The sequence below is a fragment of the Anopheles merus genome, chromosome 3L (genome assembly GCF_017562075.2).
Source record: "Anopheles merus strain MAF chromosome 3L, AmerM5.1, whole genome shotgun sequence".
In the NCBI taxonomy this organism is placed as follows: domain Eukaryota; kingdom Metazoa; phylum Arthropoda; class Insecta; order Diptera; family Culicidae; genus Anopheles; species Anopheles merus.
Genome location: NC_054085.1, coordinates 38,897,043 through 38,914,922, shown reverse-complemented (window position 1 = coordinate 38,914,922; position 17,880 = coordinate 38,897,043). Strand labels below are relative to the sequence as shown.

General features: G+C 47.9%; 3 protein-coding genes across 11 annotated transcripts in view; 1 reads left to right on the top strand and 2 right to left on the bottom strand.

The window, feature by feature from the left end:
* LOC121598918 (beta-1-syntrophin) overlaps positions 1 to 7,213 on the bottom strand; it is a 100,312-nt gene extending 93,099 nt beyond the window's left edge. The window contains exons 1-2 of one of the 7 annotated variants that reach the window (XM_041926286.1): positions 6,969 to 7,213; positions 4,990 to 5,531 (exon numbers count right to left, since the gene is read on the bottom strand). The gene's annotated coding sequence lies outside the window, so the exon portion shown is untranslated. The other 6 variants (XM_041926287.1, XM_041926291.1, XM_041926289.1 and 3 more) reach the window with 6 other exon arrangements.
* A 1,428-nt stretch (positions 7,214 to 8,641) lies between these two features.
* Positions 8,642 to 9,833, bottom strand: LOC121598372. The gene is made up of 2 exons (XM_041925087.1): positions 9,525 to 9,833; positions 8,642 to 9,360 (listed from the first exon to the last, which is right to left on the bottom strand). The coding sequence occupies exons 1-2, from the start codon at positions 9,537 to 9,539 to the stop codon at positions 8,692 to 8,694; spliced, it is 684 nt and encodes a 227-aa protein (XP_041781021.1). The 5' UTR covers positions 9,540 to 9,833; the 3' UTR covers positions 8,642 to 8,691.
* Positions 9,834 to 11,179: 1,346 nt separating this feature from the next.
* On the top strand, positions 11,180 to 17,787 carry LOC121598371 (hornerin-like). 3 transcript variants are annotated; one of them, XM_041925086.1, is made up of 7 exons: positions 11,180 to 11,400; positions 14,452 to 14,651; positions 14,721 to 14,873; positions 14,939 to 16,123; positions 16,188 to 16,557; positions 16,643 to 17,301; positions 17,366 to 17,787. In XM_041925086.1, exons 2-7 carry the CDS (start codon positions 14,508 to 14,510, stop codon positions 17,528 to 17,530), a joined length of 2,676 nt encoding a protein of 891 aa, XP_041781020.1. In that variant the 5' UTR covers positions 11,180 to 11,400; positions 14,452 to 14,507; the 3' UTR covers positions 17,531 to 17,787. The 3 variants fall into 3 exon arrangements, with proteins under 3 accessions (XP_041781020.1, XP_041781019.1, XP_041781018.1); XM_041925085.1 differs by lacking the exon at positions 11,180 to 11,400 and adding an exon at positions 11,477 to 12,163; XM_041925084.1 differs by lacking the exon at positions 11,180 to 11,400 and adding an exon at positions 13,149 to 14,235.
* Positions 17,788 to 17,880: the final 93 nt, after the last annotated feature.

The following is a 17,880-nucleotide window of genomic DNA, read 5'->3' as shown; positions in this document are numbered from 1 at the left end:
AAAAAGTAACAACAGTTGCGAACAAACTAAATTAGCAAAATAAAACCACAGCCAACCAGTGCAGCAGACTCTGGGCGCAGCCTCCCCTGCCAAACGACACGTAAAGTTTTGACAGCGCAGATATACTAACGCTTTGTAATTCAAATGTCGAACGCTACGAATGTCCTTCCCCTGCCCGACCATCAGACTGACTGGCTCATAAATAATACAACAAGATGTTTTTCTCGCTCCAAAGTTCAGTCGCCTGAGGGAGGGGGTGGGGGAGATGAGGAGAGTCTCAGATCTCGAGGACGCACGAAACATGTTTTCAAAGACAATAAGCAAACGCGCATGAAGTAAATGGGACAGCTGTGCGCGCGCGTTGTAGTCAATGTGGAGAGTTTTGGTTCATCGTTTCAGACGAAGAAAAGCGCAGAAGAAAGGCGGAAATATTTCGAATTATCGAAAAATATGTAAATGACTAAATTTATAGCGCCCAGATGGTGGTCGAAAGTAGGATCGTGATTGGAGCTTGTTTCGTTATCGTTTGCGCCCTCCCGGGCCGGACAAGCGCGATATGGTCGCGAAAACCATCGTGTAAATGACACTGGCAAAATCGCCGCCACCCCTCGGACCGAGGCAAATCTGTTGGACCAGGCTGGCCTAAAAATGGCAAAAAACAACCTGCCCAATTTTATGCTAATTACGTTCATCCACGATCGCAGTACCATCTCGTCCGTGGGGCCTTTCTTTAAGCTCGGACCCACTGGATTCGTGGTCGTGAAAATCTCCAGTAAACGTGGGAGGATACATTTGCATCGCCCGGGAAGGATCTTTCCCCCTCGCAGAAACCTGCATGGAAAGCGCTTTGAGGGTGATGCTGGTGGCTTTTGGTCAAATTTATGTAGCTCAACGCACTAAGCGTTCTAGAATATTGCCGGTCCGAAGTTTGGCAACGGTGTGCGGTTGCGGTTTATATAGGACATTAGGGCGGGCAGCAGATGCGATGTTAATATTGAACCTGTGTCCCTTTTAGCAACTTTTTCCCTTTGGTTTATAGCTTGCTGCTAACGGTAGGATGGGAGATGCTTTTAGCGAGCATTTTCTAAATAAATGTATGTTTCGTCTCTTTAACCGGGCAATCCTTCATTTGGGAGGAACAAAACACTATCTGGTCAAAATGTTTCGGATTTGCGTTGTATATTTCTGCATTTTACAACGTGCCATTGCATTGCAAACTGCTTCCCAGACTACCAATCACGTCTGAAATGGGAAATTAGAAGTAAAACTGTCAACATAAAGCGAAAACCAATAAAACACTCCATGCCACAGACGGATTTGAGCTGCAAAATAGGTACGCTTTGGAGTTGGAGAACGTAACGAAACGGGAAATGAATATCCAAACACAGGATTACAATTCTTTTTTTTTTTTTTTGTTTCTTCCGTCGGCTACAAATATGCAGACATCCGAAAAAAAGCTCACTCTCTGAAAGGCAAACAATCATTAGCAAATTCCGAGCCTCAGCTGCTGCTACTGCTACGCTACACTGTTGTTTGCAGTAGTGCGGGATCGACAGTTTAGCATTTCCGGCAGTAAAATTTTACCACTTCCGGCGGGAAATGCTTTCCCAGTGTTTTACCAGTGCACTGCAGGACCACCAGGATGATAAAAATAACTCACCAGCTCCCTGAGTTTTAAAACGCTTCGCCTACACAAACAGGATCAGGAAGCATTTTTTGGTTTGCTTTTGTTTGTGGGCTGCATTTTTGGACGTTTTTCCTAAAATTTGTGTTGATTTTATGCCTACCCGCGCCGTGCCGTGCTGGATGACACCGTACCATGCCGTACCGAACTTTTGCCAAACACAGCCCGATAAAAGGTCATGAAAACATGGCGGCTAGATAAGTTTTGCAGGTGGAGATAGAGTGAAGTGGTGCAGCTCCATGCACAACGGAACAGCGGATAGAACAGCTACGCAACCCTCCCTACCCTCCTCGCCCGGTAATGCAAATGCCATACTTTCACCCGGTGGTGGTAGTGTTTTGAGAACGTGATGAAAAGTCTCCCAAACACGTCGCGTCGCCCACCGGCAAACTTTTGAGCTTGCAAGTGGCCCGGGCGTGAGGGAAAACAAATCCCAACGCCAGCACGTACCCGTGTTTCCGTTACAAAGCGAAGGTGTGTGCGGTGGGTGAGGAGGCAAAAGCCGTGGCAAAAGGTTAACCTGCGGCATGCTAAGGTATGATTCGGATGAACGCACTCGGTGATAGAGAGATGTCATTCAGTGTTGCTGAAAATGTTTATTATTAGAGCTTAAAAGTGCTCCGTAATTTCCCTTCGCGGGAGAACGATTCCAATAAGCACAATCTGTTCTGGCTGTAGCACCATGCCAATGTAATTACGTATCAACTCTCACCTGCCTGGGAACGTGATTAAGCTCTTCTACGAAAATAAGGCATTTCTGTGCGTTGGACAATTTCCATGTAAAAGAACTTATTTGCTTGTTATTTCTTACGAATAAGATTACAACGGTTAAATCGTACATTGCACCTAGAATGACGTAATCCTTTTGAAAGAATTTATACTTCATCCTGAAGGATACTGTTCATCTCCTTCGCTTTTGAGCGTCCAATTTTGCTGCAGAAGGAAATCGCAAATGAAGCTTATAAAATCACATCATTTTTACGATGGACGCTACTGGCAAACCAAACCTCGGTTCACATCGATCCAACCCCCCCCCAACGCTGAAACGCAGGGAGTAGTTTCAAATGCATTCACCCAGTTTGCTGTTTTTGGATGCAAACACTGAGACCTCCCGAATGCTAACCAGGGGTTAGGCAAAAGGGCAAATTGGAGGAAAGCACAATCGAACGGTGTTTGTGTGAGGGTCGGCGACTGCAAAAAGAAGAAACGGTGGCACATAAATCATAAATTTTATTATCATTTCCGGCCAATGAGTAGGATAGCTGGACGGCGGCGGCAGGATTGAGTGAAGCACGTCTGGCGCGGAGCGGATGGCTCGGTACAGGTGCTAGGGTGCCTGACGCCGCCATACCGCCATACAAGCCGTTATGGTGGACCTGTCGAACGATGAAGAAGGCAAAAAGAGCGGAGCCCAATAAACATCCTGCATGAAAGAGCTGCAGCGAGCCTGGAGAGCGCGCCCGAGAGAGAGAGAGAGCACGCGCGCGCGAAAAAAAGCTTGTTCAGGCCCCATTAATCTTGATAATACTTCTTGATTGGCCAGGATGGATGGTGCAGTGTCTGGGATTGTTTTTTTTTGTGTGTGTTGGTTCGGTCCTGTCTGCCTGCTTCTCTTCGCCACTGCGAAATATTGGGCTCATTCGTAGGTGTGAGAATCACTTTATTTATATCTTTTTTACTCGCTCCGGGTTTTGGTGATTCCCCCTTGTCGCCACATTGCCTACACCGTGCCACCGCCGGGAGATGGCCGTAAATTCCAAACTCGGGAAGAATTATGCCTGTTTACGATCGCTCATTTTTCCTCTGGCCCGTACGATTTGCAGTGTCCCGGTACGGCACGTGGCAGTATATTGATTTAGTTAATTAAGGGTGAGTCTATCAAAGGGGGGGTAACAGGCTTCTATTGGGATCGAGCCATGGGGAGAGTATGAGCGGGAAATCTGGGAAAAATATATCAACCAGTGAAGCACGGTCGCCCGTAAAATGGCACGCTGGAGGACGCATAAACCTAACAGCGAATGGTGCTGAACCGGCTAATGTTTAGTGGTTATTAGATAGTCAATGCTGTTATCGTCTCATTTCGTCGAATAATATTTCCGAAACTAAACATTCCCCAATTATGAAGCGGCAGCTCAAAAATAGAACCTTCCCAAAAGTACTTGCACGGTTGTTGTTTGTCCAGTCGAGTACGGCGAAAGAGCGTTCGACCTTCCGGGAACGTATTTTCCACCCAAACGTAGTGCGCTCAACCGTGCGAAGATGGCAGCTGTGTTGTTGAGACCAAACGAACAGCTTTGCCCCGATCGTGGAGGACCGTTGAGTGTTCAAACGCGTTTGAATTTTCGCTCAATAAGGAAGGTGATTTGTTCAATTTGTATCAAAGCAAAACAGTTGGACCTTCCGCGAAGTCGATTCGGTCGTCGCCGAAGAACGGTTTTTTTTTTTTGTTACAAACAAACCTCAGAATGTAAAGCCTATAATTCGAATTTGTGTTGAATATTTACAAATGATTATTTTCAATACAATTTGGTTTTGCTCAGTCCATCCATCACTCCAGTTTATTCTCCATTGCGTTGACCCGGCTTTATCGCTGTCTTCCATCATCTTAAGCGATTTACTGTGACAGGTGCTGTGATGTGCTGTCCCACAAATCTGATTGTAAAGTGACAAAGATAAAACTGCATTGATCTACCACAAACGATCTTCTCAAAGGTAAGCGATATGAAACATAAACTCTTCCCATCGTACTACGGAAAAAATCCCCTTGTTAACCGAATCCATTGGAACGGATAATTTCGCACACTTCTTCAACCACGAATTGAGAAACGTACATCACTGTTTTAAAAACACGTACTTCAAAAATGTTAAAAACTGAAACACAAGTCCCGTTTGAAATTAAACCTACCACTTCATTCGACGGCAGGGCCGCATTCTTTCACGCTACCACCACACGCGCATACAAAAATGCTCGAAATGCCCGGAGTGAACAACAACAGGAGCAAGCAAAAAAAGTTGTTTACGCCACGAAGCAAGCTGGATGGAATATTTTAATCCTCCAACGTGATCCTTTTACGTGCGTATCATTTTTCACCGTGCAATACGACGATTACTGTGCACGGCCTAAAGAGTCCGCATCCGCAAAAGAATGACGCGAAACGAGCGGTTTTAACTAACCCTCCCTCGTACCAAAATCCGTTTTTTTTTTTACTTCCTGCGAAATATTTAAAATATCTGCTTTCTCCTGTAAAACATTTGCTGTCATGAAACTGCATCTTTTCGCTTGCTGTTACCGCATGTTTACTTACCTTGTCGTGCCGTTTGCACTACGTGCAACTCGTTGCACCAGGAACGTTTGTCGGTGGCACGTGCCAAGGAAAGGTAACACTGATCCAGGAAAAGCCTGCTACGATCCCTCGTCTGTTTTTTTTTTTCTTCACCTACCAAGGCTCCTAATCTTGTTAGCGTTGCTGATGTAACCGCCAAACAGCGTACGAAGACGAGGCCGTATCCAGCAACCACGCTGCCGTAGTCCACACGGTATTTACCACTTACACTATGCGTCGGGGGCCACACTATTGCGCCTCACTTCCTTGTCAGGATGTTTCGCATTGCTTACCCACTCACTGCACACTACGGGGATGCATTCTTGCACCCCCCGCTGCACCAGACCCGTAACAACACGCCACTCTAGTATTTAGCAACCGATGCACTACCCCCAAGCACCTGCCAGCACTCAGCTTGATGCTCTTTTACTCTCACGTTCACACAATGAATCAGCTCCTATGATCGCTTTTGCAGCCTTTAATTATCACAATCATCGAACACTGGCTGAAAATAACTACATGAACTGAAATAAGAACATTGTAAAATTATAACTACATGATTAAACAGTTGAAGAGCGTCTGGGATAAGAACTACCAACATGATTTACGCACCGGTGCAGGGAAATGGGCACTCACGTACGAAACCCTGAGCCGAGAAAATGAGAGATCTCGGTACTCATTTCATGAATACGCGTCTCTTGAGCTTTGACATGGATAGGGCCGAAATATGTTAGTATCACGCACAAGCCTACAGCACCGTGAAATCATTTTCCACGGAAAATGTGCTATATTGTAAACATCTTAATTTTTACTTGTCTACTTTTTCGTTACATTGAACCATTCTACGAAGCTCTCATTCCTCTTTTCTTCTCACACACTTCTACACACACGCACACACACACACATACAAAACAACACATGAATGGTACGCTAAAGTAAACAATCCAAGTTTTCCCTCACGCACTCATGAAAGCACAGGAGGTTTTCTCACCCTGTGAACCGTTCCGGTCACCAAACACACACTCAACAAGCGCTTTTCCTCTCGCCGAACGCTGGGGATGGCGTATTTTTCTTCTCATGCATGCTTCTTTCACTTGCTTACTCTTTCACTGTCAAAACACTGGGTTTTGGGCACCGTTCATTCACTCTCAGCTGCATCGGCTCTCTCCGTCTCTCTTTCGCTCTCAATCATTTTCCACCAGTAAATCCTAGCATTTGCACCCACCTACGTCCCACCACCGGGCACTAGCCACTCGTGTTTCCACTCGCGTAGGGAATCGATTTTCACGTTCACGCCAACACAACCCACACACAGGGACGAAATCGTTCGCTCGGAATTCGGCGTGACTTTTCCGCAAACACTTTTCCACTTCCCGCCCACACCAGCTGTCATGGAGCTTACGCCGTGGTGGTGGTGAAGGTGCTGGTGCTGGTGGGAGTAAGCTGAAAATGCTTCAATATCGACATTCTCTGTGAACTTTCTTGAACTTCGCGCTGCTTTTTGGGATGGTTGTTTGGTGTGGATGGAACTGGACAGGGGGGAGGAGCGATTGCGAACAAGCGAACAAAAACGATGCAAAGCAGCGATGCTGCCTGCCACGAAGCTGGAAACAATATGAGCTGAAAAGTTAGTTTGTTAACATACTTTTCATTTCATTTCCCGTTCAGAATGTAATACGCTCGCTTTATCTTCCTCGCACACTTCCCTGCACACTGAGGTACACGGTGCTGCCTTTTTTTACCTTCGGAACCACAGCATTAACAGCAGCATTCTAACCATTTATTCACTAGAGCATCGAGCGCATTGTAGCATCCCTGTCACACATTTACTACAACACTGCCCCCGCTAGTATCCTTTTTTTAGGCGTGAGTCGTTTTTCGCACGGCTTTTTCGGAAGGACATTCCTTGCATCCCCCGCACAGCTTCACGGGATGGGAGGCGCCACATTCCAACAACCTACCATCATATGCACACGTACAGAACCGCACTACCGACCACCCCTTAACGCGTAGCTCGATACACACACGCGCGCGTGGGAAAAGGGCTGCGCTGGAACGCAACGGCGCGATTGAACGCGCGACCAGTGAGCGTGTCGCGAAACAGAAGAGGGGGTGGAAGAACGCTACTAACGCGCCAAGACCGAACCGAAACCGACCACTTCGCTCGTCTAACTAACCGACCGCTAGCTGACAGCGAGCACGCGAACCTGACGCCCAGAAACCGAGACTGCGCCAAAGGTACGCGAAGCTGGAGCGCACACAGCGCATGGTGCGCGCTCACTTGCTGTATCTCACTTGCTGGGGGGAGCGATGGTGACCTGGTGAGCAGCGTGGGCTCTCATTCGGGTGAGTAAGCATCAAGTCCTTTTGCAATTACAATCATTGACTGATAAGCCACAACATATCACAGCACCACAGCAGGGAGAGAGATAGAGAGAGAAAGACAGAGAGAGAGAGAGAGAGAGAGAGAGAGAGAGAGTGAGAGAGAGAAAGAGGGAAAGAAAAAGAGAGAATGTAAAAATTCATTCAAATATGCTGCATCCGTACGTTTTGTCATAAGAAGCGAAACCATAGTGCATTTTAAATTATGGCCATATTATTATCTCATATACCGTACAAAAAGCTAATATTTCAAAACATCACTAAATAAAAAAGTGCAATGTTATAGTTGATTTGAGTACATCTGTTGATTATTGAACATTTATTTTACATTATTGAATACTTCATAATTGCACATTTTTATCTTTTAAACCACTTAAAACATATGAGCATACAATTTATCATCATAGTTTTAAAGTGTGGCGTGACCACAGTGCAACGGTTGAACCGCTGGCATTTGGGGGGGTAGGATAGTCACTATGCCACACACAAAACAGACCTTTGCAGGGGTTTTCGGTAGCAAAAATAGTACCGCCTAAAATAAAAGATGCTTTTAACTATATAAGATCCCAGCCAATATGGATTGTAGCGTCGTGAATGATTAATTTATACTCTATTTTTAAGCAATGCCGCCTTTTTGGATCATTACCCCTGAATAAAAAAAATAATAAAAAACTTATTGATGCATATTTCTTGTTATCGTTATCGGGAAATTGAAATTAATAAATTAAGTATTAAAATATACAGGTGCCATAATCTAGGTATACATATTTTAGATTATTATATACAACACAATTTGCCATTCTTTAGCTTTTCAGTTTTCTCGTTAAATGGCGCAAATGTATTAAAGTGTCTATAATGTAGCATGATTATTGTTACTGTAATAAGTTTATAAATGGATGTATTGGTTTCCAATAAGCCCTTGCTAATAACTAGGTCGTCGATTTTGAAACGACCTTATCATTTACGCCCGTATTGTTATGTTATACATTGTTCATTGATGTGTTGCATAACTCTCTGGCGAAGAAGCATACACCTATGTTTACATCACTTTCCTTTCTAAAATATGTTAAAAAATACAGTGTGATATATTTTGTTTAAATAACCCTGTTACCTCAACACGTTACCTTTTTCGTTACCTTTTCCAATGAACGATATCCTCCTATGTGTTTTCTTTTATGTCATTATTTCATTCGTAACCGCTACATTTCCAAAATGATATCAAAAACGATAATATTTCATTTTATAATAAATACTTTATTAAACAAGTGATTGCTAAACAGTGTGAGATCGCTAGCACAATCATCATGCGATGTGCTTTGGCGGCGAAGCAGCTAGCGCAGCCTTAACCGGCTCTGACTGCCCGTGGGATGAGTGTTGCTGTCCCTGGGTCACCTTTCCAGCCGGGACTGGCACCTGTCGCGTGATGTGATGGAGTGGCACAAAGTTACGCTTCTGGTGGAACGAAGGATGAAGAGGGTTGAGCTTCGGGGCAATGCTTTTCGGAATGTACGAGCGGTAGTCCTTCTTCGGTTCCTGCAGCAACTGCTGGCGCAGATGCTGAGCGGAGGGAGTGATGGGATGAGCGAAACCATGCGCCGCGCCTGGATGTTCGACTTTCACGTGCAAACGCTGGTTATTGTACGGAAGGGCCGTTTGGCGCTGCTTTCCTTGCTGGCGAGAATGTTCCTGATGGGAACCGACATTGTACGTCGACTGCACTACGTACTGCTGGTGCGGCAGGAAGAGCTGCGGCTGCTGATGATGCTGTGGAGCTGGTGCCGAGTACTCTGGAACATGGTCATACTGCTGGTGGATTTCCTGCGATGCCGGATAGTGTTGGCCACTGACTTCCAGCGAGTGAACGTTTTTCAGAGCGTGGGGGAAAACGTTCTCCTGTCCGGAGCCACTTGGATAGGATCCATCTAATCCGGGAACCAGCAGACACAGTGCAACCAGACAACTTGTCAGCAGCTGCAACGGGAAGTAAGAGTAAGTTGATGCCGCGAATCAGTGAAAGGGAAACCGCAGGGATGGAGAAAGGGGAAAGTGTACGGTTTGATAACCGTGTTTGTTTTATGTGTTGCCAAAAATCAAAGCCAGTGACGATGGTCAAGCAGCCGGAACGAAATAGTTACCATTTCACCAGCCATTGCGTTCGCGAGTTGTGCTCCAAGCTTGGTGGGGTGGAAGGCTTTGCTATCAAAGATATTGGACCGTTAAGAGAGCTGCTCAGGGTTTGCACACGGGTTCGCTACACGACCAGTAAGGCACGCCGACGACACTATTACTACGCTGTAGAGTGTTGAAAGTGAACTGATGCTGCTACTGGTTATGTCCGGTGGTTTTTATACTTTGGTGGCTTTTAACCTGAACCCCTTCGGATGGACATTCCACGGTCCACGCGGATTGGTCACCGCAAAAGCGGAACGCTGTAAATCTTCTTTATACAACTGTCGTGCCGGTCGCGTTTTAATTGTGCGCATCGATTCCGCCAAAAGCAGGGGGGAGCTACGGTGATAAGTGCGACCGCTTAATCACTTGCCCTCCCCTTGGTGCAGGCGCGTGTTTTTAGACAATCACTGTCAATAAACTGTGCGTAATCGATTTCGATGAGGCTGCGAGATGTAACAGGGGTCAGGATTTGAAAGGAAATGATAACTTGTGCATTAAACAAATATTGACACTTTTTTATGGATTAGGTATCAGCAACTCTAACTAAAGAGTCTAACACAACTCCTTTGTAGATGGTCGCATAGATCACGTAGATTAGCTATCTGATAGTTTGGTGTCATTAGCACTGCATGGCTATGCCATCAACTGTAGATGTCTACCTTCTATTTGTTGTTTTGTCAGACTGATCTACATGATCATGTCCGCCTACATATGATTCATTGTACTAAGTAAAAACTGGGTTCATATCTGCTCTGATCTCACCGAATTAGCTGTTTGCAGTGTAATAAAGCAAGATATTTATCAGGAGTACAAGAATAATGTCTTGATTTGTTGATTTCCACTACTTGAAATGTGAGGTCACAGAATGTCTTGCATGAAACAATCGGTTGACATGATTCAAACATATTTAGATCGCAAGCCTTCATTGATCAATTTATCAGCAATTGTAGCCCTCATTACTAATATTCATATTCGCAATGTAGGAGGTGCTGTTACACATCCGAACGATCGACAGCCTCCTTCCTGCCTTCTATTACTCCAAATTAGACACAAACTACCCACAAGCTACTGTAGCTGTCTGCTGATCTTTCTCCTTCTCTAATTTGCATGTAATTGCTTATTGTTCGCACTTTTTTCTTTATTTATTTGTTTATGTTGGAGCCGTCGGTCGAGGCGGCCCCGGACCAAACAAAAGCCACCATCGCCGGACGACCCGGAACGAATTAAACGAATCTGGGCTATAGACAATCGCGGCGTGTACTCAATCCATATCGCAGAGCAGGGGCTGGAGATCGAACGGAGAAGGCAGGGCACAGACAAACCTGTTGCTGCTGCCTGCAAATGATGCAAAAGAGCAACGAGCTGATTGCGCTGAAACGGTACTCATCTCCCATCATACCAACTGGATAGTATGCTTCTCCTGCTCAGCCATAGTCTTTTTCAGCGAGCGCACCCTGTAGGCCCATGTTTTATGCTCCGTGTCTCCGTGTAGGTTCGGTTCCTTTTCTTCTCTTTCTTACCGTACCGATACGCAATTCTCCACTAACACAGACGCACAGTGGACCCGCTCTGTTGGAGAGAATCCGCGATCGCGGTCTGCACGATGCCACCAACACACCATTCTACTCGCGGGGTTTTATTGCCCACGAACAACACCTGGCCGCTGGGTGCGTACGGCAGCGATGGTGTGAAGTATCGATTCATTCTAAACTCACCTGGGCTGACTCATGCACAAGAAGGTGGCAGGAGGGTTTTCTTAGTGCTGTTTTAACTTTGTGAAAGCGTGTGTGCTACTGTAAGCTTAGTAAGGCTCATCGACATTCCTAGCAGCTTCAAAGGGTAAGTAGCGGACACTCGTAATCACCTGCGTGAAGAGTGAGTGTGGTGCAGGCGCTTGCGTCGAACGCAACGCGCCCAGGTTATGGTCCTGCGAAACGGTCATAGCCCAATCGAGACGAGCTTCGCTGCAGGTGGTGGTAATGGTGTCTTCCAGGCCCAACCTGCTGCTACACACCTCCTGCTCGCTTCCATTCATGTTCCAGCGTGCCAGCATAAACAAGCATAAAACATGCTCACCAACACCCATACACGCGCAGAGAGAAAGAGCGGCAGCAAAGACGGCGAACAGCCCAAGGTGCTCACTCACACTAACCGGCTGCATTCCCCGACAGAGGGAACCGTTACACCTGGTTTCCGAGGCGCTGCCGTTTTCTATCTCACACCCCTATCCCGAGCTCGGGCCCGGGAGTGGTGGGGAAGCATTTCGAGAAGAAAAGGTGTACCGAAACCTGTTGCGTTCATTTCCGCGCTTGAAGATCGAGCGAGCTCGCGCCTGCACGTTCTAATCTTCGAGCGAGTTCCTCCAGCCTTATTTGCCGTGTGTCTACCGTCCGGGGCACAGGATGGACGGGAAACTGCGTCGCTGCGTTCGTTGTGTTGTGCTTCGATTGATCGCTAACTAACAGTCTTGTTTGCAACTGACCTGAAGATCCAGCGATCTCGTCTCGTCACCTCATCTTCTCACCACCACCATCCAAAACGTGGCAGTGGCATAAACGCGTTCGCTCCCAGTACTCAGTGTGCCAACGGAACGCGACATATGGTATAGCAGCTCATTTCTATTCACAAAAAGGCTATCTAGGTCCCTTTCCGTAAAGTTTATTGCGCAAGTTTGTGGGACCCAGGAATCGAAAAACCGATAAAAGTGTCGTTTTTTTCTTCTTTCTACAAACTCTGTGCCGGCAAGAACCGAAACACAAGGCAACAGAAGGCAACAAAACAGGCCGTTAACCAAAATCAACACTGCGTGACGGAACCATCCGCGTGCGAAGATCGTGTGTGTGTGTGTGTTTGTCTGTGTGTATGTCTTTTATAAGTGCCTGGTGGAATAATGTGTGTGTGTGCCTGTGCCTATACCTTAAGGTGGAAGTTGTGCGCACTCTAAACCGACTGGGGAACAAACCTAAGCCCCAATGTCCTCTTTAAAAAGTCGTTGTGATCCGTTTTCGGTGGAACGATCCGACTGTGATCTGAGGCAGCAGTTTATTAACCCGGCGAAGCGTTTCCGGTGTGATCAGTGTTTGTGATTAGCGATCGATCATACATTCGCGAAGAATTCGGAAAGGATATGTGTGCCTATGTTTCGATGACGTGAAGACAGAGCCCAGAAAAGCGGAAAAAGGCTTCTCTCCCACACTTCTGCATTGGCCCTGAGGCATGCCGGATGTGAACTGTGGTTAGGTCGGACTCTTCCCCCATTTTGACAGAAGCGGTATGTGCGAACAACAACCAGGGCTAACCACAACGGACACTCTCCACCCATGTTGTGTCTTAATATTTGCAAGAGACGGCAGGCAGACCAAACAGCGTTCGCCGACGGCAGCCAGTTGTAGCAAGCTCTTAGTCTGGAGGGATCATCATACTGCTCGATCTCTCTCACCTACGCCGTGCTTGGAGTGCCGCCTGTTGGCAGGAAACGAAACCGGGGCTACGTAATTATCCGGGGGGGAACGCGCGTACAATGCTGGGAACGGTTCGCATACTACTTATACTCCCTGGCGCTGGCCTCTCCAGGTTCGTCGTCCCCTTTTAATCCCACCGTCTTTTTCCCTCGTACGCGCGGCTTCTCGTGCTCTTCCGCTCTTCCACACAAATGCCAGCCCGAGTCCATTCGCCTTGGAAGACGGGGTTGCCACGGTTGCTTCTGTTTTTAATAACTTTTCCACATCAAAATCACTGGAATGTGAAATTTAAATCAATTGTTTGAAGTGAAGCAGAGAGTGAAGGCGCTGGTGGTGGTTGCAGAAGGGTTTGGATTGAGCGAGTGAGTTGTTGTTGTTGCTGCTTCTTCTTTTCTGCGCCAGGGGTTTCACGTTGGGCTCACGTTGCTGTTCATCCTCCCCCTCGTTTTCTCTCCTTTGGCCGTTCTTTACGGACGAGCCCAACTGTAGTGGAACAGCGCACCCTAACCAGCCTGTCTGTCCCTTCGCCACCATTGCATTTCGTGCCATCTCTGCGTTGGCTGTGTGCCATCCACACGGCACACGGCTATTACTGTGCGAACCCTGACCGAGGCAACAAGCACGCGCGGCTTTGCTGCTTGATTGGACAGTGCATTTTCAAAAGTGCAGCTATCCCGTGAACTGTCCCCATCGCCAGTGCTCAATATCGCTTCCCCGCTAAACGGTCGATCAGTTACTTCATTCGTTCGTTCCGCGTTCGTTCCAAAATTCTCAAATCAGCGCAACGAAAGTAATCGTGCCGCGGGCGAGCGCGCGCGCGCACTCCCTCGTCTTCCCATGCTCAATTATGATTGTCTGGAGCCCAGCGAATCAGTGAAACGCGAGTGATTAATAGCTCCGGCGTTGTCGTTCGCACGAAAATTTATTCCAAATTAGCACACCCGCGTAATTGGATGTGGTGGAATTCCAGCCATGGTGGGCCTTCTTTTTTTGTTGGTGCTGTACGCGACGATTAAGTGTAATCGCGAGTGATGTTATCGTGATTCCCGAGAGCTGGAGTAATTTCCGATCGAGCATTAAGGAGAAACAAAGTAGCGCAAAACAAGAAAGAAGATGCGCGTCAAAACGCTGAGACAGATTAAAAACCAGCGGGGACATCGTAACCACCATAGCAGCAACAGTCACCATAATCATAGCCATGCGGCAACCAATGGTAGTAACCGTAGTTGTGGCAGTTACCCTCCCCCTGATGATCATCGTCAACCGTTTTTAACCTTTACTGGCACTCTCCGATCTGGTCCGAGACACGAACCGAGCCGAGATCGCCGAATTTCTCACGCACCCACGCTCCCGCGATCCAAGTCAGCTATGGCTCCATTTAAACGCGCTTTTAATCGTGCTTTTGCCTTACCCTTCTTCTTCTTTGCAGCGGCGATTGATGCGCACCACTTTTCCCCCGGAAGACTGAACGCGCTAGTGAATTGCATGAATCCACCGTACAGAATGCCACCACAACCGCTCGGTGGGTACGGTATGCAGCATGACCATCACTCCAGCATACCGGGCACGGCATCGACGGAGGCACACGTACTGAACACACCGCTCCGCACCCATTCCTCCAAGTTTCCGGTAGGTTTTGATCGCGCTCAGGACATTGCTTTATTTATGCAGTATCAATAAATCGTTCCCCTATTCCAGATTGAACGGGAACTGATACTGTCGTCGAACAAAAATTCTTCAAAAATTCCACTCATGCAAGACAACAGAAACACAAGCCTACCGGCTTTGTTGAATCGATCCTCAACGTCCGCTATCGGGCCGGATCTGCCAGTGAAACAGACGCAAGCATGGGTAAGTGGGAATGGTTCACTAAGTAATCTCATCCTTTATTTACAACCTTCTTTCAAACTGTGCAGAATCAACCCCAGATGGATGTTATACATTCGGCCGTTGCTGGTTCGATGCCACGCACGATCGTGCGCTTCCCGGAAGACGTGACGGCGCTTGCCGATCGAGGCGATGGTAGCTTCCAGAGAGATAAAGACGCCACGACGGTAAAGAAATCCGTCACCAAGACGTACCACACTCTGAAGGACCTCATCTCGTCCAAGTTCAAAAAGGATGCCAACGAACAGAGCGATGAACTGAACAATGTGACCTCAATACTGCATGGGCACCAGTCGAACTTGGATCAGGGTCAATCAGGCAGTCAGCAGCAACAGCAGCAGCAGCAACACAGTGGCAACAATCAGAGCGGATCGTACATGTACAGCTCGGCCTCCGACAACAACTTGCTGCAGGCACAGTCCAACCTAAACGTGTGGCCGTCCGGCAGCCAAACCAATTCCCCACTGTACTATCACAAGAAGTTCTCCGATCCGGCGGAAAGCTTCGGTGGATCGAAAGCTCTCTCCCAGCCGCAGCTAAACATGGCCGGCGAACAGGGCAGTCGTAACACGCAGCACGTGGTCAGTATGCTGCCGGCACCGGTGGATGGTACGGATAGTGACGATGGTGGCTTTCGGCAGCACAGTGTCAGTCGCCAGACGAATCAACCCCTGCCGAACGGATCTGGACAGAGTCAGGGAGCGGCGATGCACGCTAACCGGTCCACACCACAGCAACCCGCCTACATCCAAAACTATCGTCACAATCATGGCCAGCAGCAACAGCAGCAGCAGCCACACAATCAGCAACAGCAACATCTACAGCAGCAACATCACATGTCGTATCAGCAGGCTGTACATAACGCCAAACAGCGAGCTGCCATGGAGGGTGGCTCGGGTTCGAACATACAATCATCATCCTACAACACAACGGTGACAGTGGGAGATCAAAGTGGAGGCCATCATCATCATCTGCATCATCATCATCATCACAATCAGGGAGAGAGTGGAATGCAGAAGCACACAATCTCGGTCGACATAAACAGTGGCTCGTCGGTCAACATATCTACCGGAGAGTCGCACGATGCCGGAGCGTACGATAAAAATGGCAATCACTCGTCGAACGTTGATTCTGGTCGCGGTAGCTCCTCCATGGCTACTGCCAGTGCTGACGCGGTGATGGAGAAAAACAAAGTCAAGTCCGACGGTGAATGGGTAAGTACGGTTGATGTGGCATTGTGGTTTTCAACTTAAACTTTGGCTTTTAATAATTCGGCAGGTCGATGTAGTTGATGTGGAACTTCGAAACATTCTCGAGCCGGGGATGAAATCGTTGAACCTTCGACCCGAGAGCACCATGTCCGAAAGTGCCTCATCAATGTCCCCACCGCTGCCGCCACTATCGCCGCACGAAACGTACAACCACAGCGTTGGGCAGACCAGTGGCAACACCCAGACGAAACCAAACAATGCATCCAAGCTACAGAAGCAAGAGTACGGCACAGATACGTACAACCGGGCAAGCAAAAATCCGCAACCGATCGGTCCCTCGAAGGGACAACCGTCTCCCAACACGATACAGAACTACATGAACCATCTGAAGCTGTCTAGCAACAAAAAGCACGAGCAGAACGCCCTTAAAAAGCACTGTAAGTATGCAAAATTACGTCTCAATGTCCTCAGTCTATTTCATTTTCTATTCCTTCTTCTTCTTCCTTCTTTCCTACGAAACAGTGTTCGGTTTAGATACGGATGTTGCCTCGGTCACCAACACGACACGGTCGCTCGATCTCGAATCACTGCTCGGTGGTCCGTGGGACGGTGCCCAGTCCGTGTCCGAGTCGGAGACGGACGGTGGCGGGCTGCAGCAAATCCGTAACCAGCTCGAGGGCCTGGAGACGATGTACAGCGAGGTGCTGAAGATGCTCGGCAATCGTATGGCCACGAACGAGTCAACGCTGCGTGCGAATCGACGCCGACGGCACGGCAGCATGTCGTCGCTACCGTCCAGCTCGATCAGCGGCCGCCCGATCCGGGACCGGCGAAGACTGGACGAGCGTCGCAAGGTGCGTGACATCAAGGGTATTAACAAGCGCTTCCAGCGGTTGGAATCGCACGTCGTCACGCTTGCTCGCAGCGTGGCCCATCTGTCGTCCGAGATGCGCTCGCAGCACCTGGTGTCACAGGAACTGGAGGAGTTGCGCAATGATCTCGCACTGCTACGCTCCCAATCGATGCACAACCTACCGATGAACAGTAGCGGGAATGCGGCGAACGCTTCCTCCCGGGAACCGATCAATCTGACCAACCCGAAGCGGGTCAAGAAGTTGACCAAGTTCTTTGGCGAAGATCCACCGCTGATGAAGCTGTTTCTTAAAAAGCTCGGCTACGAGGTAAGCTGTTCACTGACGAAATCTCCCCAGCCAACAAACTTACTCAATCTGTACTTCTTCACAGAAATATGCTCCCATATTCGAAAGTGAACGCGTCGGTATGATCGAGCTGCCGTATCTGGGCGAGGAACGGCTGCAGAAGATGGGCATCCCGCTCGGGCCCAGACTGAGGATACTGCAGGAGGCGCAAATATCGCTGTGTCGCGATACGACGCTCTGCATCGTTTGAGCCGCGCGGATCGTACGTGGTTAGGCTGAGCCAAAGAACTAAAACCGGAAACGCAAATATATACACACACACAGAAGTATTTTAGACATCGCGTGAAAGTCTGCTCGGTGCAAAAGATTAAGGTAATGGGGAGGAGAGGGAGGTGCTAGTTCAACTCAAGTCTCTCTGGCGTATTAGTGGTCGTCTGCTTATCGCGCCCGCTGTCCAGTGACTAGAAAATTACGGAATTAAATCTCATTATTCTATATAAGCAACACGTTATCGCCCATCGCTTTCGTTTGGTGAATATCACAGCAATATTTTTTGTCAAAATACACACTGTCCTTCCTCACGAATCGCAACGCAAGTTC